We start from the raw sequence: 24,788 nt of genomic DNA on the forward strand, positions 1-24,788 counted from the left end.
ACACACACACACACACTAGGTCTGAACGATTTGGGGGGGGGGAAATCTAATTGTGATTTATTTGCCAGTTACTGCAATCACGATTCAATCTGCAATTTTTTGTTTGTTTTAAGTTTAGCTAAAGTTCAATATTCACTGCCAGTCAATTTCTGAAAGAAGCCGTGTCAAGTAACACAGAGCAGATGAACTTGGCAGGAAGTCAGGCACAGAACAGCATAGAGAATCCGGCCGATAACATAATAACAATAATAATAAACATAACCGAGGTAGAACAACAAGTCAGCAAAATCAGGCAGGCAAAACGCTCTTATTCTGAAATGCTCCATATGGGAAACGTAGCCTGAAGAGAGCGGAACGGAACGGGTTCAAAGAGCACAAAATTACAAAGTAACAACACGTCAACAACGTAGGGCAGGCTAACGCCCCGCTGTCTGTGTCGGTTCAGCTGATACCATGATCCCACGTTTTCCTCTACTTTCTTTGTTGTAGTAAAATGTACACACCATGTGCCCACTCTGATTGGTGAGTAGGACCGTAACAGGAGGCACATGGTGCTTGTGATTGGTTTGCAGGACTGTCTAACAAGGATGACAATGGAATTAATTTGTAATTGCATGTTTAAAACGGGTCAGATGTGCTGTATAATTAATCTACATTTTAATCGTCGTCTTCACGATTAGCTAATTGCATTCTTTCAAATCGCTATTTCGATTTGAAAACAATTCATCGCTCAGCCCTAAATTATATTGTAAAATGTGTTAAGCTATACAAATTCGCCATTCCCCCCCTAATGTCCAGTGTATGCTAAGCTTACCGGCTACTGGTTTCAGTTTCATATTTACCATACAAACATTATAAATGTGTTTTGAAAACAACAGACAGAGTCTTACATATGGAGTGCGCTCTGGGCCTTGGCTGCCTCCTGTTTGGAGCAGTAGCGAATCAGAGCTGTGCCCTGGGTCAGGCCCAGGTGAAAGGTCAGCAGGGGGCCGTGCTGCATGCAGATGGTCCTTAGAGTGGAGCCATCAATCTGCGGGAATACACAAGATGGACAATGGTGAAATTACATAGAAGGATAGGTTGAGGTAAGAAATAAGGAGCAGTGTTCCCATGTGAAGCACTATTTATGCCCATTTTTGAGAGAGATAGAGCATCCCTGACGTGAGAATAAACAAGCCAGTCTGGCAGTATGAGAGTACTTATAGCCAAAGTCCTTCTAGGCAAGTCTTGCCACTCGGCAGGCATCTTGGCAAGGCCTCCGGGCAGCTATTTTGGACTAACATGACCAGGCTCCTATCTGAATGAATGGGGAGGGAGCCAGAACTGCACTTTCACTGGTCACCAAGACATAAAAACTACATGACTAGAATCTGCAGTAAAATCTGATAAAAATTGCTGAAAAGGTTTGACAACTTTGCCCCAAAATAAGGTTTTAAAGCGTTTTTGCCAACCGGTTAAACTTCTACTACGAATGTGTCACCTCTTCAGCGCATGCGCAGTAGAAGTAACACAGATCCTTATGTCGGTGGAACCACACGATTGGCTGAAATATGTTTCCCGCTTTGGCTGCCAAAAGCATACGATTGGCTTTCTAGCGGGAGGGGCAAGATAACTGCCATCTTTGACGTTAAGGGCTTTCCCCATAGAGTTGTATTGAGGATGCGATTGAGTGGCATGTCTCCTTTAAAATGTCTCTGTTAGCTCGCTAAAGCATAAAAACCCCCAAAACTACAACATTTTAATTACACTAAAATGCGTCTGTGTCTTTACCTGTGGTGTGAGGTTGCTGAGCACCAACCAGCAGCTTTCCCGAGAGCTGCCATCACTCCAGGTCGAGCCTGCAGAGAGAAAGCAAACAAAAAATAAAAAAAATCTGAGTCAGTTTTTTTTCACATTCCCTGTAAACAAAATCCTACTCTGTTTCCACCAAGGTTTGGCTATTCTTCCAAATCAAATATAAATGGACTTTAAGTTCAAAGAGCACTGTGTTGTATACCAGCAATCAGAGTGCATTTTATCTCCCTTGTACATTTAAATCAGCTGTGGAACAGAGACAACCTGAAATCAATGTGAAAAATGTGCTGAGGCATTACCAGTGGTGGCCGAGCCGCCGCCCCAGCCCCGGCCAGCCGACCGAGGGGCTCCTCCAGACCAAGGGGATGATGATGATGGCTGCTTTTGACTGGCTAGTCCTGGAGGTGGGCGGGACAGTTGGGTCTGGCTGCTGCCACGGCTGGTTTTCCAGGACTTGTGTCCAATGGGTTCTGGGGGCCAGCTTGTCTTGTAGTCTGTGTACTTTGCTATAGAGTAACAGAAAATGAATGAGGGTGAGGAGGGGTATACTGGTAAACATAATACCAATACGTAACAATACAAGCATTGTAACAGGGGCGTTTCCAGGCTCTTGAAACATTGGGGGCTTAGCACAGCACAGAAATCTTTCATGTTTTAACCCCCCAGCCCCCATTGCCGCCTACCCAAAGTAAGTCTATTATTTATTATAATTATACATGTAGCCTACATTTATTATGAATTTTATAATTACTACTGATAATAATTAACACTGATGATATTAAATTGGGGGGTCTGGGGGTCCTCCCCCTGAAACATTTGGGCTTTAAACTTATTTTGAAATGTCTGAGGTGACAATTCAAAATAAGAAGAATAAAGTGTAATATAATGCAGTAAGGCTGTCAGATATGTTTCTCATTTAATTTAATCCCAGCTGAGTCAACATTCATGCAGGCCTGCCTGAAGTAGCCTAAAGTCATTTTAAATGTGCATATGGCACCTTTTCACCTCAATGATAAATTAGATTCATTAATATGAATTCAATTAAGAATTATTTATTGACAAAATATTCAATACATTTTCTGCACCAATTTATGGTGGAAATGTCTTTATTTTTATAAAGGGAAGGACAAATTTTAGGTGGCAGGTGACAATTCAGAATATAAAAATATAATAGAATGTAATGCAGTAATCAGTAGCTTATTTTTTTTTGTTTATATCTACATATTAGGTTATTTTCGCGCATTTGGCGAATTATTATTTTTTTGGCCAACAACACAAGAAACAGCTCGAGCAGAGGGGGAGGGACTGGGTGCTGTAAGAGATGTGATTGGGCCAGCCCAATGTAAGTATAGGCCGATGCTTTATGGGCCGATCGTTGCCCCAGTTTTTAAAAAACAGTTAGGCCAAAATAAATAAATATTTTGACTTGTAGCCTACTCGACGAGAGGAGCGCACTGCTCTTCATCAGAGGAAGAAAACCGAAACTGAATACAATTGTGATCAGACAGAAATATCACCACAATTTCACACTAATGTTGGAACACTTCAGCACTTCTGATAAAGTGCAGATCACATCCGCTTTACAGGGAATGAAGCATCCTGGAGCAGAGAGACAGTCAAACAGAGCAAAGTGTCTCTGTGCGAGTGGGAGAAAGACAGCAGGACACAGAGCAACAGGTGTCTGCGTCGCGGTCAGGTGTGTCATGATATTCTCTCACTACTGCGACTGTTAACCATTTGTGTAGCTATACACTGACTAGACACTGACCTACAACATTTATATTTAAATGTATTGATTACAATTTTGCCAGGGACAATTCAGAAGTCGCGGATAAGCCCTGAAGCTGTGAGCAATGCTCTCTCTGTCTCTCTCTCTCTCTCCTTTCGAGCTCATTCTAAACGCAGGCGGGCTGAGTAACGGTAAACAAAACGTAGCAATATTATTGCGAGTAGCCGCCGCTCTTTGAAGATCTGCGAGAGAGGCTGTGTCATGAAGATTATTGCATATTAACATGGAAAATATTTTTGCTGCTGTTGTTCAAAACGTGTGTGGTTACCTGAGTTGTGTGCATTGTTGAGGGGACTGTCTGAGGCACTGTAGGGCCAGGCACCAGGTGAAGGCAGCAAGGTGTTGAGGGGAGGGGTGGAATCTGTTAACAAAGGCGACGATCAACTGTTAGCCATTTTTTCATGGATGAATGACAACTTTTTCAACAAACAGAATTCATTCATATTTATGGAGACATGTTTACAATTGACAATTCTCAAAATAAAAAAAATAACAAACCCAAAGAAGCTTAGAAAAACATCTTCTCTTATGCAACATGGCAAGAAATGGTACAAGAAAAACTAACTATCAAATAAAGTACTAACTAACTGCTAGATATTGTTGTACTAAAGGGGTGTTATCACACACACACCTTATGGTATGGAAAATGAGGCAGTGGAGCTGTTAAACGCTTACCAGTATTGTCTTGTAACAACTGGTGCTCAGTATCATTGAGGTTGGGGGACACTGCGTTTCCCATCATGCTCCCTGGAGTCATGTAGGGGTCAGATTCAGGGTCGACACGGTCGATTCCCTTCCAGGGCACACCAGGCTGGAACTCTAAAGAGGAAACACACATGTGGTCTGTTGAAGTTTTAAAAAGGCCAGAGTGTGACATGAGGCACACCTAAACAGAACCTCAATCAACACTTCAATGTGAGAAATACTCAAGGTAAATAAATACTCCATGAGTTACAGAGAACATTTTCCTTAATTGTTTATATCCTGCATAGCAAAACACAGAAATTATTTATTCTCCTTTTGTGTTATTTTAAACTGTGTGGGATCTTAGCTCAGGCTATCACTTGATATAACTTGTCACAAACCAGGGGGCCAGCTGGGTGTAGTGGTAGGCTTGGTACCCATCTTGTTGCCAGGTGTGCGATGCCAGTTGTCACTCAGCCCGTCTCCGACCATCATGTCGTACTGAGAGTAGGGCGAGACCCCTGGCATCTTCATGGGGGTAACAGGACCTAGAAGGTTGTAGGAGGGGGATGATAATGTTACATCACTGAACACCGGTTGGGTTCACTAATCACATTAATATGTGACTTCACATCTAATCCCATTAACACTATCTGCCTCAACACGCTCTCATTCCATGTCTTATCAAACAACATTTGAATCCCAAAAAATTAAACAGGAATAATAAAATCAAACAAAAACATCTCACCATTTTTGTGGAATGCGTTCTCAGGTGAGGAGGTGTCTGGAGAAGAATGTCCCTCCATCATCCATTTGAAGCGGGACTGCTGACCCCCTAAGTCCTTCATGCTCCCAGGCCCTACCACAGAGCCGCCCAGGTCCAGACCTGGGAGGTTCACACCAGAGCTAAACCCTGCTCACAGGAAGAGACAGAGAACAGATGGGAACATTTAGTTAAAGGAAACAGAAAAAATAACATGGTAACCTACTCTAAATTCATCAACAGATTATGTAAGTAAAAAACATATTTCACAGTGCTAAACTGATTGAGCTTCACCCACCAGAGTACGGTCCGAGAGTTTTCTGATGCAGGTCAGCCACAGTTGCCGCCAGGCCGGGATGGGACATAGGATCAGCCCCGGGCAGTTTGGGACCCCCTCCACCAACACCACCATGGTGGGAGGGGGAGAGTTTGGAGCTACCTCCTAAACCCCCGACTTGCTGCTGCTGCTGCCTCTGCTGCTGGAGCACCGCCATGATCCTGGCCAGCTGATGAGACACGAACACTAGAGTCAGCAGCTGGGAGGAAGAAGTAAAGAACTAACAAAGGAGTGAGTGATATGTTGTATTTGCATGTACCTGTTGAGGGTCAGCCTGCTGCCGCACGTTGGGTGTGAACTTCCTCTGGTTTTGCAGTAGCTGCTGTTGCTGTTGTTGCGGCTGCTGCTGCTGCTGGAGGAGGAGCTGACACGCCTGAACGAAACAGAAAAAGGAACAAACTGAGTTAGACAGCAACAGTGAAACAAAAACTCAAGCGTTGCAATGACAAACCAATGTGTTAACTGAATGCTATATAGTGTGTTATTTCTTGGCTCAACAGGTAGGTAATCGTCATTATGTATATATTGGGTCAGTGAGTCAGAGCTGTAGCAAAAGTCTGATCGTGGAAATACATTTGTGTCTGAAATAAGTGTGATCCTACCATTACAAGACATTTGACAGCAGGACACCTCCTGACTATGTCACTTTATACATGATTATTCAACAATATCAGATCATGTGAGATGCACGGGGAGTAAAATCCCAATTTGATTAATATTAACTATACACAATGTAAAGTATTTAAAAATGTCTGTGAAATGTCTTAAAGTGGTGGTATTATGGTTTTTGGCTTTTTCCCTCTCCTTTATTGAGTTATATATCGTTTTTGTGCATGTAATAGGTTTGCAAAATGAAAAAGCCCAAAGTCCAGCCCAAATGGAGTTCCCATCTTCCACAGAAAACTCTGCTCAGAACTGCCTGAAAACAGCTTGTTTGTAGTCCAGCCCTTCACTTCCTTTACTTGTGACAAAAATATGCTTGAATATTTTCAGAGTTGAGTAGCTCCGCAAGTGGCAGCGGGGGAAGCCTGCGCCAACCCGCGGGAGGAGTGTGTGAGGCCGGCCAGCCGCCCGTTCACAGAGCCCTCTGCTCCCGCCGTCACACAGACCACAGCTGGAAGGTTTTCATACCGCTTATCTGTCTATACATTCTGAGGAATGTTGAAACGTTTTAACTTAAAAAAGAGAAAGCTGTGTGGATCGCTGGTTTGTGTGTCGCATTGAACATTACGTCGTGGCAGTTGTGTGTGGCGTCGCTATGACGACCAGCAACAGTTCAACGTTTAGTCCTAATGGTAAGATGTGGAACAATGATGTTGTGTGGTTGTGGACTGGTAATAACTTATACCATCTGCAAGGTTACGCTCGCAGTCTGAAGCGGCTTTGATTTGGATCACACTACCTTGTTTCTTACGACCCGCCCTTCTCTGCTTCTGATTGGCTAGTAGTCCTTACCTGGGAACTGCGCATGTGCAACTCCCAACAAAGATTTTGAACAAGATGCATCACTCTGTAGCTCAAGAGTGGAGCGTACAACGCGCGGGGTGAAAACAGGAGCTGCAGCAATGTGCAGTATGAGAAAAATATGGTGTTTTTTGAAAATTAAACCATGTAAACCTGTTCTGGTACAACCCCTAATTAAGATTTTGAACCTGAAAAAGAGCATAATACCACCTCTTTAACTGTTCAGGACTGTTAAATCAGCAGACCTGTGATAGAACCCTGCAGTAATGTTCAGAGGTGTACATTGCTGCTTCTCACCAGCTGAAACTGGATGTGCGGCGGGTAGATGCTGCTGAGCATGGCAATCTGTTGGGGGGACAGCTGCGGAGGGAATACACCTCCCCCCAATCCTGCTACTCCTCCCATGCCGCCAACGCCCCCCACACTGCCACTGGGAGGGGGCATCTGCTTCAGCACAGAGCCTGGCACCTGGAGACAGACGCAATGGCAGACAAGGCACACCTGTTACCACAGAAACGCTTTGGTGCTGTGACCATTATCAACCACATTAGCTTACTGCCTCTCCCCGATTAACATCGATTCTCTTTCATGTTCTCATTAGCTGGTGTTAACAAGTGACTCAACCCAAGTGAGTGAATTAAACTGATTAAATTCCTGGAAAAGACATGCGTTTCACTTTATATTATTTAGAGGGAAGCTTGGAAACATGATCATTGTTGTCCTGAAGAGTGTTTATGGCCTCTAGGATCCCAGTGACTAACATGCACACAGCCAGCAGGTCATGTTGTGTGAGCTCATAGAAAAAAGAAAGAAAAGTCTTAAGTAAGCAATCAACCCCATGCACGACCTGATACACTGTGTCAACCCCACAATTAAGTTTAAATCAATACACGAGAAGTGCATAGAGATACTAATCTCATCAAAAGCTGTCTACACTGCATTTTCTCACAAAATAGAAATTACAAGCATAAGCAGAAAGTTAAACAAATTTCAAAGTAAGTAATTCGGTTTTTAATTTGGTTACATGGCAGCAAAAATAAACAGTGAAGATGACTCACCCCAAAACCAACACTGTTTTACACTGACAGTCAACCCACATACTTCCTGTGTCTATGCTGTGTGAAATATGTAGACAGCTGGGAAGAATATCGATTACAGAATAAAAGCAAAAGCATTAGTCACCTGTGGTGGTGACAGGAACTGATGAGGCACTTGCGCTCGTATCCCTGGGGACTGGTTTATGGGCGGGACACTTGGCTGGTGTCTTGACTGAGCCATCCCTCCAGCACTGCCAAAGATACTGTGACCGCCCTGTGATCGAAGATGGAAAATTAAACCTCAGATGACCCATAACAGCAGAGACATCATACATGAAAACATAATGATTAGGCACAACATGACAGACTGGAGGAGGAAAATTTGGGGGTATAACTGTTCATCTATTGAAAACAGAAAACTACAAGAACCTAATGTGGGACAGAAACAAGAGGAGCAGTTATCTTACTTGTCTAAAGGGGATAGTGTGGTTGAAGAGGGAATGGGGCTTGCAGACAGTGGGTGGTGAGTACAGAGAGCAAGAAACCTCCTCCCCAAGGCACCAATCCTGATTGGTCAAAGGCAAGGTCTGTCACAGTGACAGCCAATGGTGACCAATGGATTTGAGTGGTGGTGAAGGAGGATTAGGGGACGGTTGAGACAGGGAGAAATGGGGCAGACCAGGAAGAAAGGGTAGGAAATAAAGAACAGTGAGAAAGGACAAAATGTTATCTAGACATGAAAAAGACATAAGAGACAAAGACTGCTAATGTGGCAGTGAGACATTACCTTGTCATAGTAGGATCCAGCATCCCCAGGTGCTGCCTCTTTGGAACCAGGTGGGCGATATGCCATCCCCCCTCCTCCTCTTACTCCCTTTCTCATATCTCCATTGTAATCATTCATCCCCATGCTCCTTTTCTCTGCATCCATCTTCTTTTCCTGGAGAGACCCTGGGGCCAGGTCCATGTTTGGGCCACTTGGATCATCATTCTGTCCAGCAGAAAAGGCCACCATCATTATCATTACCGTCATCATTAACATCATCATCATAATCATGTAGGAAATAACCAAACTCCTAAAAGCCAGTATGATCCGGCTAATTAGTGTGTGGGTACATAACAAAGCATCTGGAAAAGAGGACGTTTTTGACATTGCCCTGCCACAGTAACGCTCAGGTGATGAGAAAAATGACATTATCTGCCTTACCAGCAGCCCCATGTTAGAGAACTGTCTGTTGATGGGGCTCATCCACGAGTCTCCTCCGCCAGCTTTCAGTGGACCCTGAGAGAGAAATACAGAGTAGGGTTGGACAATGTCTACAAAATTTCCATCGGACGATGTCTACAACAAAACATCGGGATGGACGATGTCATCAGGTGCGCGGGCACGCACGCATCTCACACAGACTTCACTTGGTAAAAGGATTGGAAGACTATTAACTTACGTTAGAAGTTGTGGTGAATATTTTACGCATGGAACAAGTAAAGCAACAGTGAACACACAGGGTGTAAATGTAAATTTCAGTCGCTTGATAGGCTATGTCGTTAATAAGCTGACGTGCGGCTCACCTGCTGCTGTGATAAGGGATCGCGGGTGGAAATATACGGAAAACAGACGAGTTTTCAGTCTTTTAGGCGACTTTATAAAACATACTGCTGATGGAGAAAATGGAGCAGACGGGGAGAGTGAGACCGAGAGAGGCGGGACAAGCCGGGGTGTTTACCTGAAGTGTAGGTGAGTGTGTCAGAGTGTGGGGATAAGAGAATTCCGAGGCAGGTACAAAATATACTTAAAAACAATAATAAGAATGTACGTGGTCATTAAACCTGCTTTAACAGGATGGTATAATTTGAACATTTCAGATTTTTTTGCTGGGCGGGCCGGGGGTTTCACAATCACGATGCCAGCTCAACCTCATGATGTCTGTCAGCAATCGCCGATGGACGATGGCATTGTCTATCAGTCCAACCCTGATACAGAGGCAACGATTTCACAAGTTCTACGAGGGTTTAAACAGAGAAATCATAATACAGATTAATGCTATAGCCTTGAGAAACATGTTTCCTAGAGGGTTCCAGAGTTCATAGAATAGAAGAGAAGAAAGTAATAGTACCTTCAACTTTTACTTAGTTCAGCTTAGTTCATTTCAGAGATGCTGATGAGATCAAATAGTAGGCCTTTAATTACATCCATGACTTGGACTATACCAAATAAAAAACTATACTATCCATTTAAGAATTATTTAACCACATGAGGGTTACAGGACCCAAATGTCATGACTTTGTTTTATTTGCTTTATCAAGATTCAGTTTCTCTACCAGTAACCCACCTTGCTGCTGGGCTTCTTCCCAGCGTGGCCCTGTCCCCAGCCCCCGTTGCTTCCCTGTCCCCAAGACGAGCTGCTTCCCTGGGAGCCGGTGCTGTTCCACATGCCACCTCCCTCTTCCTCATCCTCCCAGCTTGAGTGACGTGAGGCAGCTACAGAGCCCTCTTTGTCGGCCCAGCCATCTTGCATAGACTTTGAACCTGCGGGAGAAAGGAGTCTTACTAAATTCCACTATCACACTGTGAAAAAGTAGTGAACATAAATGATATCAATTTCTATATTTCTATGTATTATATTAGTGGACTATTAAGCATTTCAATATCCCAAATGCAATGCATCAAGTATCTTAACCTGGCGCCACTAACACAATCCTCAACATCAGATTGTATGGATATCGTACAGATAAGAAGTGGGATTCAATTCAAACACATTTTCAGCTGTTTTCACCACACATGCTTTACTTTTTATTAGTTTTTCTAACCAGATTTGACAGGGTTGGGGGAAGGGTTTCCCCAGCCAGTTGTCTTCCCTCCAGCATCGTCAGGGTCTCCCCAGCCAGTAGGGGTTTCAGTGGGCTTTCCCCAAGCTGCCGTGCCCTTGTCTACTGGAGGACTAGTTGGAGAAGTACCACCCCAACCTGACGGACCTGCAGACACGCATGGATAACACAGGTTAAGATGGAGAAACCTGGTAGAGACCCCTTTGAGTTAAGACGCAACAGATTCTCTCAATACAAGATACACAGTGTTAGACTCTGCACATGCAGACTGAGCAATCTGGAAGTTTTGCTTTGGTAGTTTGATGTCACCTGAAAATTCATCATTTCATAGACCAGCAACAACACTGGGGTTTAAAAGTTCTTAACAAGGGGCTGTGGCAACTCTCTTGCTCACATGTACTTTTGTGATGAGTTATTGGCTTGATGTGGTCTGGCACACTGATCCAAAATCATAGCATCTTCTCTGCAGTCACAGTATTACTCAGAGAATATTCACTGATAGAAAATGTGTTTTTACCTTTAGCTGTACTCAGTTTGAGCAGCCAGTGAAGCTGCAGTACTGTGGCTGACTACTGTTAATGCGGTTTTGTAGATGAACTGCAGAGATAGCAAGCAGGTGGATGGCTGAAAAACAACTACATCTCTCATGACTCAGAAGGATCACTTTGATACGCTTAACCTCCATGCTAACCTATAAACAGCGGATCAACCTTTTCCGTAAAGGCAGCAAATCAAATGTAGTAGTGCATTTTCAAGTCATTAACTTCTAACAAAGACATTCAATAAGAAACATTTGTCAAAATGCTTCAACATCTTTAGCTGTCAAACTGCCACAGCTGATTCAGAAACAAACTCCAATTCACACGAAACCTTCAAATAGAAAACTGCTCTTGCACATTCAGCTTTAAATGTAAGCCTGCATGTGTGAACTGACATTTCACTGACTACTGCTATGTAAATGCTATTGTGAACCATTTAATGCAATGTTTACTTAATCTTTGGGATTTATTTGTCTGAAAGTAAGATCCTTTTAATTTATCACTGTTCAAAGCCACAAGACTTCCTTGACAAAAAGTAATTTTACCTCACAGAACACTAGAGTTGCTGTTCTACCACTACCTTGATCTATTATTTTGTTTGTGTTATTGTGTGACTTTTGTGTTTTAAAAGCGTTAAAAAAAATCGGTTGGCTGATTAATGGGCCGATATCTGTTCCATCAAAAAACATTAAGATAAAATAATTATACATGACTTTTCTTTGTTTTAATATTGGTATTACATCGGTAATCGGCTCTCTAAATATAGCAATTGAAAAACCCACATCGGTCAACCACTACTTTGAACAGAGCAATTATAGGGGCTGTTTCTGGTTAAACAAAAAGACTTTAAAAAAAAGGTCTCTTTCTGTAGGGATCCTTTCCACAATGATGTCATACACTTGTAATAACAATCTGAGCCTGTCAGCTGCAAAAACAAGCACTTCAATGGGCGTATTTTGACGGTGCTGGAAGTTCGTGTTGCAGGCCTGTTTCACTGCTGCCGACTACAAATGCTCGTTCAATACTGGACCAATTTTAAAAAAAATATTGTCCCCATGAAAATAAGTTCCAGGTTGAAAAGTACAGATATTAACCTAATGTTTAAGTAATTAAATTTCAAGAAATAGGTTTCCCAATTAGATTATCTAAGGCAATTTTCCTGTTAATCACAACTTCAAAATCCCTATATTTGGCAAAGTTAAATTTTTCAGTGTCTTACCCATAGCTGAAGTTTTTCCAGGTGCAAGGCCAGAGTTGAAGTCCCTGTTACCTCCGAGCCCTGCAGCCTGTCTGCTAGGCTGCTGCTGCACTGGAGGTCCCTGCTGCTGTTGTTGTTGTTGTTGTTGTTGCTGCTGCTGAGCCTGAGCCTGAGCCTGAGCCTGAGCCTGAGCCTGAGCCTGAGCCTGGCCATGCGGCTGTGCGTTGTTCTTATCCCACAGGTTGACCGGCTTGTAGCTGTAATGGGTTGGGTCTCCCCATGCTGATGTTCCATCGTCTATCTCGTTCTTCCTGCTTATAGACTGCGGCGAGGGTTCCTCCCAGCCGCTTGGTTCAGATCCACTCGCACCTCCTCCGGAACCACCAGGGATGGGCCCTGAGGTCCAGCCTGAGCTTTGGTTCTGATTCTGGGCTTGAGAAAGAGGTTTCCTCCCCCCTTCCCCTTGCATAGCCCCTTGGTCCAACGCTTGCTGTCGTTGTGGATGCTGATTGCGGGGCTGTGATTGTTGCTGTTGCAGTTGTGCCTGGGGGCCTGTGATGGAGCCCGATTGGCTGTTTGGCATCTGGTGCATTTTGTTTCCTCCACTCCAATTTTGATGGGGTTTGGAACCCATGCCCCCAACAACACCCACCCCCCCTCCAGTCCCTCCTCCCCCTGTGCCCCCTGCTCCCCAGGTTCCCCGGGGAGCACCATCTTCCCAACTCCCCCAACTAACCACACCTGAATCCCCACCCGAGTTTCCTCCGTTATTCCTCTCATCCTCCCATCCCCCTCCTCCACTATTTGATTTGGACTGTTGCTCTCCCCAGTCCCTCCCTGACCCAGCCTTCTGTCCTGATCCCCACCCACTTCCTCCTCCTCTACTCCCTCCCATTTCTTTCCATCCTCCGGACCCTTTCTCCTCCTGACTTCCTCCCCAGCCTCCACTCACTGGGTCACCCTGTTGCCCAGGATCACCCCATCCGCCTCCATTTCCTCCTCTATTACTGTCTCTCCATTCCTCATTCCCCCAACCCTTGGACTCCTGGCCATCGCCAGCCCCCACACCTCCTCCACCCCAGCCTGTAGCCTTCCCTTGCTGGCTATGTCCTTGTATTACCCCTGACCCCATCCCAAGTCCTGTTGTGGTCACTGGCCCAGATTGTGAAACGCCAAGATTCCTCATGTTGGGGCGTGAAGGTGGTGGGGCTCTCCCAGACAGAGAGGCCCCACTACTGCTACTGTTGCTGCTGCTCTCCCAGCCCTCTCCGGAGGACCCAGCAGATGGAACAAGGGAAGAATTGACTCCTGGACCCATAGAATCAGTTTGGGTCCTGGGTCCAGCAGAATACTGAGAAGAACCACCAAGAGAAGAGGGGTGTTTTGATGTAGCTGATGACAATCCACCTTTACTCTGTCCTCCGTGTTCTTCAAAGTCCCAGGACGTGTTTTGTCGGATCTGTGTCTGGCCCCAGCCTGTGTTAGACAGGACCCGAGGATCCAGATCAGACCGGCTGAGCAGGTTCTGTAAGGCATCTTCTGCACTAGGTGCCGTGCGGCGAGGACGACTGTGACTGCTGTTAGGCCCGCTTCCGCTTCTGGAATTTCCACCACTGGATGAAGATCCTCCCTGTGGTCCCGGTCCTTCTACTGCCCCACCCCATTCCCCCGTTTCACCCTCTCCCTTCTGATTGTCCCAAGCTCTAGTCATAGTGGTGGCTGTTGAGGAAGAGGAGGTGGTGGCAGGGGGGTTGCCAGCTGTGCTGCCCCCACTACTGCTGCTGTTACTGCTGCAGGCTTCACCCGTTCCCTCACCTCCTGAATTAGCTCCACCAATACCAGTGGCACTTCCACCCCAATCACCACCAGAAACCCCTCTCTCTCCTCCTACCCCTGATGTCCCCCACCCTCCCTGAGATACCCCGGAGGTTTGACTACTGTTTCCCCCATTTCCAGCACTGCCCCAAGCATTAACCCCACTAGTGGAACTCGGATATCCCCAACCCGAGGTCCCATTATCCCCTTCAGCAGCGCCAAATCCCCCTGTGCCACCTCCTCCGCCCTCCCATCCATCAGTCCTTGAGGCACCCGTTTTGGAGTTAGCTGCAGGGTAAGAAGGCTGGCCTCTCCATGAGGAGGCAAGGCTGTGGTCTCCCACACTCATCTCGCCTCCTCCCACACCACGGTCCATTCCTCCCCCAATGCCTTCCCCCCCTGCGATTTTTGGTCCCGCTGATTCGCTGTCCCACTTCCCCCCTCCCATCTCTCTGTCTCTGGATTGCATTTGGTGAAGTTGGCGCTGATGGGTGCTTGATTGATTCACAGATAAAGGTGGGTGACCCCCCAGCACCCCGCCTCCCAGCCCCAGGGAAGCAGAGTTGTTGGCAGACAAAGACCCTCCAGGGGCCTGGTGATGGAAAGAAGATGGACCTCCTTCACCTGCAGCAGTGGGCCCATCCTGCTGCACCAGGGCAGGCCAGGCCGAAGGGTTGGCATTTGGATTGAAGTTGGCACCTGGAATCCCACTGCTGCCGTCGACAGGGCCACTGGCATCATGGCTCCCTGGCACAGCGGAGGCTTTGGAAAGTGAGGAGGGCTGTTGTAGCAGAGCCCCAGCAGCAGCTACTGCATTCCCTCCTCCAAGATGACCCTGGGAGGCAGCCATCCCCCACGCCACACCGTTGGACGACTGCATACATTCATTGGGCAAAGAGAATGAGGAAGTGGGTGAGGATTGGTTGCCAGAGGCACTGATGCTGTTCACAGGAATTACGTTGTTGTTGCTGCTGCTGCTGCTGCTGCTGCTGCTGCCCCCTCCAGCCCCGATGAAAGAAGCTCCTACGCCATCACTGCCAGCTATGCTAGGCCACTCCTCCAGGTCGTTGCCATCGACAATCACCTTCTCCCTGCCCTGAGAGGAGGCCTGGCTGCCTGAGCTCACCCCCCACATGGAATTTGCATAATTAGAAGTAGTAGTAGAAGCAGCAACTGATGATGAGGTGAGGGCCAATGAGGAGGCAGCTGCACCAGAATCTGAAAAAGCAAATCCACAAAAGAGAGACATTGGGGGTCAAAAGGAAGAACCTATCTAAATAGTCTATACATGGTGTTTTCTAAATGACCTGCAGCATTTACCTGAGACAGCAGCCATGTTTGCATTGGGGCCATCCCCTCCTCCTCCCCCTCCCAGCAGCATGGAGGACAGTGGCGGCTGACCCCTCTTCAGTAGCACTTTATGGTCCTGCTGGCAGCGAAATCGCGGCGGCACTTCTCTCGGCATGTAGCGTGGTTGCTGCTGAGGGGCCTGGGCTCCGCCACCGCTACTTGTACTGCCGTTTCCAGCAGCACTGGGTCCGCCAGCAGTGGAGGAAGAAATGGCGGTGGAGGTGGGCTGTCCGTTGGCCACCGCCAGGCGCTTGGCATTGTTGCCGCCCTGTGACGGGGTGGCAGCACTGCCAGGGCCCAAGGCGGCTGGAGATGGGGAGGCAGAGGGGGTGGGTCCAGGGCTGGGGGAGGCAGAGCTGCTCTGAGTGGCAGGAGACTGGGCAGACACCGGCTTAGTCAAGTCTGGCACTGCAGGGAAGGCAAGGCAGAGAGACAAACGGAGTGGATGAAATTTAGCATGATTTAACCGAGTACATCTCAAGACAACAGCACACAATTAATTTTCTAATCATGTTTTAGTTATGAGGTTATTAAAGTCCAGAAATAGAAAATATAATATATAACAATCAGGGTAGAAAATTAGCACCTACCCAAAGCGGGTGATTTTATGTAATTTTTTCCTCTAATCTATTGCTGGCTAACGTTTAATGTGTAAAGATGAAAAAGCAGCAAAACACTCTTTCACAGCTCTTTCAGATGGTATCTTTTGTGATGCATTTGCAAGAAACATTACAAAGCCAGCCTGTTAAACTTGGCCAACTTGTTCAGCACTCACAAAGCCTGCAGGCAATGAAAGCTTGCTTACCTATGTTTTTATAGTTTAGCCGATTAGATGAGCTTGACCTCTGTATGCGCTGCAAATTTTACTTAGAACTATGTGTGTTCATTCGCCTATATTACTTATTACTATAGCTATGGTATCGCCTAATGCTACTTAGCTAGATGTTTGGCAGGCTTTTCCGGTACTCAAACAAACAGCAATACACGAGTTGAAATTATTTACCTAATGAAATAAAATAGCCTATTGCTTGAATATTGTAGATTTTGTTTTATTATTTTTCACATGCAGTTACACACTACCAGTTAAAACAAGAAAGTCGGTGGTAAAACATTAAATGGCCGGTAGATTTTGTAATCCAGCAGCCACAGTGGCAGGTGGATAAAAATACTCACTAACTTTTAAAAGTAGTTGCCAGGTTGGCAAACAAGCATCTGCTTTTGGTTGCTGAAACTGAAAATATGGTTGCCACTTATAGTCACCTTATATTTTGAGTAATTAAGATGCTAGGCAGTTATATGTCAGCTTTATAATGAAAATGTAACATAAAAGTGTTTAAAATAAATTAGTAAAAAAAAAAAACTAATTGTTTGTTATGTTGACGAGATAATCAGTTCACCCCACGGACAACATTTGTTTGCTTTGCTATTGTCTCTAAAGCAGAGGCCCGTGTGCACCAGCATTGTCTGGTTCTGACTGAAACAGCAATAATCAAATAACACTAATGCAACAAAGATTAAAAATGTATTTATTTGGGAGTGCACATTTTGCTCCCTATTTTTTACATGTTAAAAAGTGGGTATTTCTAATGGCAACCAAAGGCCAAGAAGTGCTTCCCAATTTCTCTATATTTTGACATATACACATACACCACTGTGCTACTTACCTTTGTTTTTTTGTTCTGTAACCTAAAATGAACAGGAAAAGACACATTAGTTACTAAATCATGCTTTAAAAAAGTGAGGACACCATGAAAAAAAAAATACATTTCACTCATTCAAATGTCAAACCCCTGTACAACAACATGCGCTGGCAAAGATGAAAAAGAAACTAAGGGACAGGAGAGTTTATTAGAATGAAATGAAACTGTGATGGTGGTTAGATAAAGAAAAGATTTCTTCTGAGCCTAGGAGTGCCAGGATAATAAATACCCCCCCATTCGAGATCAGGTAGTAGTTGAGTCTCAACAGTATTCTTCTGGCAGACATAATTCAAACGTTAATGTTGATCATCACCATTTGGTCTTCTTCCCTATACTTCCATCTCATATTTTTGAAACAGTGCAACCTAAAACTGCTTCCTGTTAACGGAATTTTTCAGAATTGTGTTCAACACAAACGTTTGTTTTCAAAGGGAATGTATTATGTGTATATATTGGTAGGTGTGTCTCCAGTAGGAGCAAGTCAGTCGAGACCCTGGAATAAGTATCTTTTCATGTCAAGTTAAGTTTCCAAATGGTAAAAATTATCATTCACACATCCGGGTTTACCTGTGTGCATGTTCTACAGTGGCTGGACAAATATTTAAGTCCAAGAGAAGTTCCTTCACGAGAGTGATGGAATCCCTTTCTTTTGCTGTAATAATCTAACTCATCACCTCACCTCAAATAAGCAGAAATAGCACTCCTAATCAGGAAATTTAAATCCAGCAATACATTCATGATTTGTTCTCAAAGCCTGTCAATCTGCTGTTGAACATGGCGCTGCAGCATGTTTGTTCAATGTTGTCCAAACAAGACTGAGGAGCTTGCAAGTCATTGTGAACATGCTCACCTTCTGAGAGGCTTCCCTTTTCCTTTTGTCGTCTTTTTTCCTTTTCTTGTCTTCCATGAACTACTGCTCCTGTCCTGATACTCTTTTCTTCTAGAGAAAAAAAGCAGGTTATTTAAAAATGTAGGCACACATTTTAAAACTAGTGTGTGTTTCTTTGTATAGCTAGTGGCTTTTAACTGTAAAATAAATCACTGCTCAAAGTTAATAACTGCAGCAAAAATCAAGGGGGAAAAAACAGCATCAGTCGCTATATGGCCACGTGAGCCTCCATCCATGTGTGTAAGCGACAATGGACTGCATGCTTGATTGGATGAATCAGCCATCAGGTGCTAGAGCTAAGAATACTGTTGGACACGTGGGCAACAAACACAGTAATTATCCCTATCATAAGCATACAGAATACTACAAGCTGATCACACTGGTAGGTTCAACCAATTTAGACGGTTTACAAAGCGCTTGATTTCATCAGCCAACTCATCTTGTCAGCAGACTAACTGAATCTGTATGCGGCTATGTAAACTATAACAAGTGACCAACTGAAGCTTTGAGACTCAGTCTTGTGCTTTAATTGTTCCTAAAAAGGAGTGGGAGGGAATCTTCCAGATGAGACTCTTTCATAGCTTAAAGACAAGAAATACATTGTCATTTTTGACCAGATGGCTCATTATTGACAAATATTAATTGACCATAATGCTGCTTTAGGGTTAGGTTTTACCTAGATGTCTATAGACAGCTTTTTCCCTACGGAAAACCATTAGTAATGTAGAAATGTTGGCCAAACAGTAAGGCATTCACCTTTCATTTAACCTAGCTTTAACAGTCTAATAGGCTTACAGATATGTTGTCACTCTGTAATGTAGCGAGGAAAGCACAACTGTATGACACCAGTACATTACGGCAATAATCAAAGTCCCACAAGATATCTAATATCATGTTACCTTGTTTAAAATCGTCTGTTTAGTACAAAACATACTGTTTAAATGCATAAACTGAATTGCTACGCCCTGGCGGTGTCTGTCTTTAGATGGTTTCGTTTTTGCTTAGTGCTGTAACACGTCCAGCAGGCAAGATGCCTGGATTTACGGACGAGGAACCTGACATCCTTCCTCAAGCATTCTGACTACAGGCCTTGCGGATCAGAAAGCCAGACCTGATTATTACGAGCCGTCAGATCTGCATTCACATCACTTACGTAAACTGCACCAGCTAATGTTACCGTAACGTTACCTGTGTTGTCCTGTCAACGTTGTCACAAGTTCATCCGCATTTAACGCTAACTGTTAACTTAGCTAGCTAACGTTACAGCTTTAGAGGACTGAAGCTTTCTTGTGCTAAAATTGAAGATACAGGTGATTAAAGTCGCTTAAACCGAACTGTGCATATACTGGTTGACGTTAGGGTTAATAGCCAACCACCTCAATCCCTGCATTTGGTAGTTTATACAGGCGACAGCAGCTGCTTGTAAAAATATTTCGTCGAAGGCTAACATTAAGGAGTGGTTTCTGTCCATAACGCTAAGTTACTTAAAATACGCAGGCACAGAACAGCGCGAACTTTAACAAGCTAACATTAACGACATCAACCTGCTGCCAACCAGCTAAGTTAGGTAACTGCTCTGTTCTGTGTACACAACTGTACTTACTAGCAAATACAACGAGCCTTGAGCCACATATCTGCTAACGCTCAACCACTAGAACTGCTACATCAATGCTAATGCTAGCGAACGTTAACTAGGTAAGTTACCTACATAGAGCAGCTACAAGTAGCCATGCTAACGGCGTTAGCTTGGCTAGCAACCTCAGTTGCACGGCATTTCATTAACAAATGTGTTGCAGTCATTTTGCATGCATACAAATTATGTAATGTTACAACGTTTAGAAACATTGCGCACATCTCCAGCTAACGTTACTCACCTCAGGAATCACATATGAAGAAAAGCTAGCGTGCTAGCTAGCTTAGCTAAAGTGCTTCAGTGCGATTTTTTTTAGCTTTTTGAGGCATTCGTCGAGGCTACAAGAACAGCGGCGCCTGAGCGGATAGTCAAGTAAGTGTCAGTGGATGAAGATGCGCGCGTAATAAGCTACTGGTTTGTAAATAAGTACTAACGTTGTAATAGTGTAAACCCTAATGTGCAGAAGAATTTAAATTTCAAAGCGCTGTGGAGTCAGTCGGTTGACGGGCGGCCATTTTGCTGCTCAGCATGAAGCGTCTCCAATGGCTAGCCTCTGGTAGCTGTGTGGAAGCCTTCTGACTGGCTGGCTCCTACCGGGAGGGATGCATAAAATACATATTTTGACCTTCATAAACTTTTGACAGCCAAACTTAGCACAAGTGTTCATACTCCGTAGGTTAACAGCCGTCCCAAACGCATATTTTAAAGTAGCCATTTAAGTCACAACAGAAAACGGGCAGCCTTTTGCATATACATTTAAATTACTCATTTGGCAGACGTTTTTATCCAAAACGACTTACATTTGAGGAACAACATACAGTCATCAAATACAGCACGAGATCTACAACTGACAATCCATAAAGCAGCAATAAATACTATTAAGAGCTAATGGCACATATCACATCAATGGGGGTAAATACCTAGAGAAAGAAGTAAGAGTTAACAAAAAGTGCAATCAATGCAAGATAATTGTAAGGGGACAGAAGAAGAAGAGCACAGGAAGTGCATGTTAGAGGTTAGGAGTTAGAGGTGTTATTAGAGGAAGTGTTCTCGGAAAAGATGACTTTTCAAGAGCTTCTTTAAGTTATAGAGGGACGCCCCTGCTCTGATGGCGTGTGGTAGCTCGTTCCACCATCGTGGTGTCACAGATGAGAACAGCCGGGACTGGGATTGCTTTGTGTGAAGGGATGGCAGAGCCAGGCGGCGTTCGTTGGAGGAGCTTAGTGGCCGAGAAGGAACATACGTGTATTATGGAGTTTAGGTAGATGGGTGCAGAACCAGTAGTCACTCTGTATGCAAGCATTAGTGACTTGAATCCGATTCTGGAGGCCATGGGGAGCCAGTGGAGGTCACACATTAATGGAGTGACATGAGTCCTTTTGTGCTGATCAAAAACCAGACGCGGTGCTGCGTTCTGAACAATTTGAAGGGGTTTCACCGCACAGTTCATTGCAACGTTCGAGGCGAGAGATAACCATGGCCTGTACCAGAAGCTGGGTGGCGTACTGAGTGAGTAAGGGCCTGATTTTCCTAATGTTGTATAGAGCAAAGCAGCATGACCGAGAGACAGCAGCAACATGGTCTGAAAAGAACAGCTGGTCATCAATCATGTTTCTCACCACCTTAGTTGGAGTGATGGTTGAGGAGTCAATTTGTAGTTTGATGTCATGGTGGATAGATTACTTGGGTGGAATGACCAAGAGTTCAGTCTTAGAGAGGTTTAGTTGAAGGTGGCAAGCCTTCATCCATGCAAATATGTCTGAGAGACAGGCCGTGATCCACGCCGAGCTTGGGGTTGTCTGGTGGGAAGGATAGGAAGAGTTGCGTATCGTCTGCGTAACAGTGGTAAGAGAAGCTGTACGAGTGAATGATTGTCCCCAGTGAGGTGGTATAGATTGAAAAGAGAAGGCAGCCCTAGCACTGAGCCTTGGGGCACCCCTGTGGAGAGGCAGTGGGAGGAGGATAATTGTCCTTGCCAAAAAACATTGTAGGAACGCCCTGAGAGGTAGGATTGCATGACTTGCATGATATTTGCAAATTCAAAAGCACGGCTCATAATTTTCTCTTGATAGCATGGGTCCGAGAAAGAGAGGAGCAAAGAAAAGGAAAACCGAGGAGGCTTTTGGAGGAGAAAAGGAGGGTGAACACACTGAGGAGGAGGAGGCTGAAGGGAGAGGAGACAGGAGGAGAAAGGACCCTGCTAATAAGAAATACATTGGAGCTCATGTTGGCATCCAAGGTAAAGCCTAATGCCATCTTGTTAGACTCACCTTAAGTAAATAAAACACATACTCACTTCTTACATGTCCTCAGGTGGGATATGGAAAGCAGTGGAGTCCTCCACAGAGATGGGTGGCAGCAGTTTTGCCCTGTTTCTGGGCTCACAGCGGTCATGGAAGAGGCCTGCACTGGACCAGACAGCTGCAGCCAAGTTTCGGGAGCAATGTTTCCTACAAGAGTTCGACCCAGCTCACATCCTGCCTCATGGGTCCTACCTGATGAACTGTGGATCTCCTAAAGAGGGTTTGTGAGACACTGATGGATATCTCATGCAGAGTCTGTCCTTGGCCTTGCTGCCCTTGTCTTGCATTGGGTATTTCATCTTTCCAACTGTGTCTCGTCTTCTCTTCTGACAACCTCCTCTGGTTTGTGTACCATGTTGCACCCAGACGTGTTTGAGAAGAGCCAGGCCCTGCTCGTGGATGAGCTCAGCCGCTGCAGCCTCCTGGGCCTCAACCTTTACAACTTCCACCCAGGCTCCTCTCTAGGCTCCATCACCACTGAGCAGTGTGTGGACAAGATAGCAGGATCCATTAACCACGCTCACCAGCAAACACCTGCTGTGGTTACAGGTACAGGGGGTGGACAAAATAACAAAGACACCCAGTATGATGTTGTAGCTTTACAGTAACCGCTATTCATTTTTACTGATGTTTACTTAAAAAAAATATATATATTTTTTGAGACTTTTCCCCTTGCTGTCTTATAAGCAAGGTCTTATAATCACTATTATTAAAAAATTTGTTTCCAAGAAAGACAGGAACTTTGATGTAAAATGAGGCCAGAATCTAGTACAAGGGAAAGAAGTGTGGAAAAACACACAGTGACATTGCTAAACACATGAAAACAGCTTTAGTCAAGAGGAACAGTAGAGAACCTCTGACCCACAGGGGTATTTGCCCTATAACACTGCAAACTACAGCCTCAGCAGTTACAGTGATTTTAATCCATATCACTTGGTGGTCTTGTCAAGCAGAGAACATTATGAGCTTCGCAGGAATGAGAACTTACTGCAAGATAACGCTTTGAGTATTTGAATCTGTGTGTAGGGAGAGAACTTAGCAGTCGTAGCCAAATCCAATGCACTCAAATTAAAATCTAATGTCACCAAAATCTCAATTGCTAGGGCAGGGTAATCCATTTTGCATGTTATTAATAATATTGGGCTTTAATACATATTTTGACCCTATTCAGGAAGATTCATATTTTACTACTACAGGTCAATTATCAAAAGAACTAAGCATGCCATGATCTCATACAAAACCATTTGACCTCAGACTGACTTTTGTTAATACATAACTTTCAATTTGCAGAACAGACTGCAGGCTTGACAAAGGTGTTGCATTACTTGTTATTCATGGCACTGTCCACAGTCTACAGACTCACTTAACCCTTACACCGCTGGTATGAAAAGAATACACTGCAGTGGAATGCCTACAAAAAAACTGAAGCAGTAGCAAAAATGGCCCTCAGGCTGTGCTTCAGGAATGTATAACGGCAGCCAAACCAATTTTGTATGTGTATCAGGTGTTGGAGCAAATACTGGGTGTGTCAAACTGACAGTGCCTTCTTTTCCTTTGCTCCCCATGTGGTCAGTTTTGGAGAACATGAGTGGTCAGGGCAGTACGGTGGGCGGTAAATTCTCAGAGCTGAAGAGCATTATAGACAAAGTGAGAGACCAGACCAGAGTAGGAGTGTGTCTGGATACCTGCCACGCCTTCGCAGCAGGTGAGTGAAACCTGCCATGGATATTTTTGTCCATAAAATCAACAGAAGTCCGTTTAACATTCACACAGTCACCGGTCCAATTGCAACAAATATTAAAATAATAATAATTGCCATTAGGGCTGCAAGTGTTGTTTCTTTTTGTGGTGAAGTGTTGTTTCTTGTCTTGGTAGGACATGACCTGGCTGCAGAGGGAGGAGTGAAGGCCATGCTTGATGAGTTTGATCAGGAAGTAGGGCTCCACTATCTTAAAGCCATCCATCTCAATGACTCCAAAGGTACAGCCAGGACTTTCACATAAAAATATCACATACACACACATTCATTGAGTTGTACAAACTTTGTGACTTTTATGAATCCAGCTCTGCTGTGTGAGCTCTCTTTGTTCTTTCTGTCTGTCCTTTTTTTTGCAGGTAAACTAGGCTGCAACCTTGATCGCCATGAAGACATAGGTAAAGGTCACATTGGAATCTCTGCTTTCCGAGATATTGTCAATGAGCCCAGACTGGACAACATCCCTCTGATACTGGAGACACCTGGACGGTGAGATAACTGCAGATATCTCTTGTCTGTCTGTGAACAATGGTCTTCACTTTGGAAAACTAAAAACAACATATATTTATTAATTTACAAAAGGGGAATATAATGACAAAGTTTTCATGTGCAGTTTTAACATGACTGTTATGTCCTTCGTCCGCAGGCCAGGATTTGAGTATGCTGAGCAGATTGAACTCCTCTATTCTCTCTGTGAGAAAAAGTAAAGAACCCTTACTGACGAATTAGCACTTCTAAACTGAACCCTGCGAAACCACAGCTCACACGTCTGTTAAGTGTTTGTCAAGGACCAAAGTGGATGAGTGATTAAACACACTCAGAATTTGTTTGGTTGTTAATCACCGTGTGAACAGCTTCAGTGGGCTTTGTCTCTGAATGAACATGAGTTGAATAAATGTCTTTTTGTTTGA

General features: G+C 44.5%; 2 protein-coding genes across 8 annotated transcripts in view; one reads left to right on the forward strand and one right to left on the reverse strand.

Annotated features, from left to right (window-relative positions):
* The window catches only part of tnrc6ba (trinucleotide repeat containing adaptor 6Ba), a 23,531-nt gene extending 3,009 nt beyond the window's left edge, over positions 1–20,522 (reverse strand). Inside the window, exons 1-21 of one of the 4 annotated variants that reach the window (XM_046068102.1) lie at positions 20,060–20,521; positions 18,147–18,236; positions 17,261–17,282; positions 15,567–16,004; positions 15,274–15,464; positions 12,453–15,120; positions 10,677–10,841; positions 10,199–10,395; positions 9,076–9,150; positions 8,656–8,859; positions 8,014–8,142; positions 7,129–7,299; positions 5,627–5,740; positions 5,329–5,536; positions 5,016–5,180; positions 4,669–4,815; positions 4,259–4,402; positions 3,852–3,944; positions 2,094–2,300; positions 1,771–1,838; positions 891–1,030 (exon numbers count right to left, since the gene is read on the reverse strand). In XM_046068102.1, the coding sequence (XP_045924058.1) occupies positions 891–1,030; positions 1,771–1,838; positions 2,094–2,300; positions 3,852–3,944; positions 4,259–4,402; positions 4,669–4,815; positions 5,016–5,180; positions 5,329–5,536; positions 5,627–5,740; positions 7,129–7,299; positions 8,014–8,142; positions 8,656–8,859; positions 9,076–9,150; positions 10,199–10,395; positions 10,677–10,841; positions 12,453–15,120; positions 15,274–15,464; positions 15,567–16,004; positions 17,261–17,282; positions 18,147–18,203 (5,603 nt within the window). In that variant the 5' untranslated portion in view covers positions 18,204–18,236; positions 20,060–20,521. Of the gene's footprint in view, positions 1–890; positions 1,031–1,770; positions 1,839–2,093; positions 2,301–3,851; positions 3,945–4,258; positions 4,403–4,668; positions 4,816–5,015; positions 5,181–5,328; positions 5,537–5,626; positions 5,741–7,128; positions 7,300–8,013; positions 8,143–8,655; positions 8,860–9,075; positions 9,151–10,198; positions 10,396–10,676; positions 10,842–12,452; positions 15,465–15,566; positions 16,005–17,260; positions 17,283–18,146; positions 18,237–19,373; positions 19,710–20,059 lie in introns of those variants that run through there. The other 3 variants (XM_046068100.1, XM_046068099.1, XM_046068101.1) reach the window with 3 other exon arrangements.
* On the forward strand, positions 19,226–24,788 carry si:ch211-141o9.10 (probable endonuclease 4). Of its 4 annotated transcripts, XM_046068105.1 has the most exons (9): positions 19,510–19,880; positions 20,135–20,190; positions 21,891–22,057; positions 22,132–22,341; positions 22,488–22,670; positions 23,695–23,826; positions 23,997–24,101; positions 24,237–24,366; positions 24,524–24,788. In XM_046068105.1, the coding sequence occupies exons 3-9, from the start codon at positions 21,892–21,894 to the stop codon at positions 24,582–24,584; spliced, it is 987 nt and encodes a 328-aa protein (XP_045924061.1). In that variant the 5' UTR covers positions 19,510–19,880; positions 20,135–20,190; position 21,891; the 3' UTR covers positions 24,585–24,788. The 4 variants fall into 4 exon arrangements, with proteins under 4 accessions (XP_045924060.1, XP_045924061.1, XP_045924059.1 ...); XM_046068104.1 differs by lacking the exons at positions 19,510–19,880; positions 20,135–20,190 and adding an exon at positions 19,226–19,495; XM_046068103.1 differs by lacking the exon at positions 20,135–20,190.

Source organism: Micropterus dolomieu, linkage group LG14 (genome assembly GCF_021292245.1).
Source record: "Micropterus dolomieu isolate WLL.071019.BEF.003 ecotype Adirondacks linkage group LG14, ASM2129224v1, whole genome shotgun sequence".
Lineage (NCBI taxonomy): Eukaryota > Metazoa > Chordata > Actinopteri > Centrarchiformes > Centrarchidae > Micropterus > Micropterus dolomieu.

What these genes read in the sequence shown, in the direction of transcription:
- si:ch211-141o9.10 (XM_046068104.1), top strand. Translation starts at nt 21,892, where the DNA reads ATGGGTCCGAGAAAGAGAGGAGCAAAGAAAAGGAAAACCGAGGAGGCT. An exon ending in AGCTCATGTTGGCATCCAAG is followed by an intron (nt 22,058 to 22,131) that starts GTAAAGCCTAAT and finishes ACATGTCCTCAG; the next exon opens with GTGGGATATGGAAAGCAGTG. An exon ending in CCATCTCAATGACTCCAAAG is followed by an intron (nt 24,102 to 24,236) that starts GTACAGCCAGGA and finishes TTTTTTTTGCAG; the next exon opens with GTAAACTAGGCTGCAACCTT.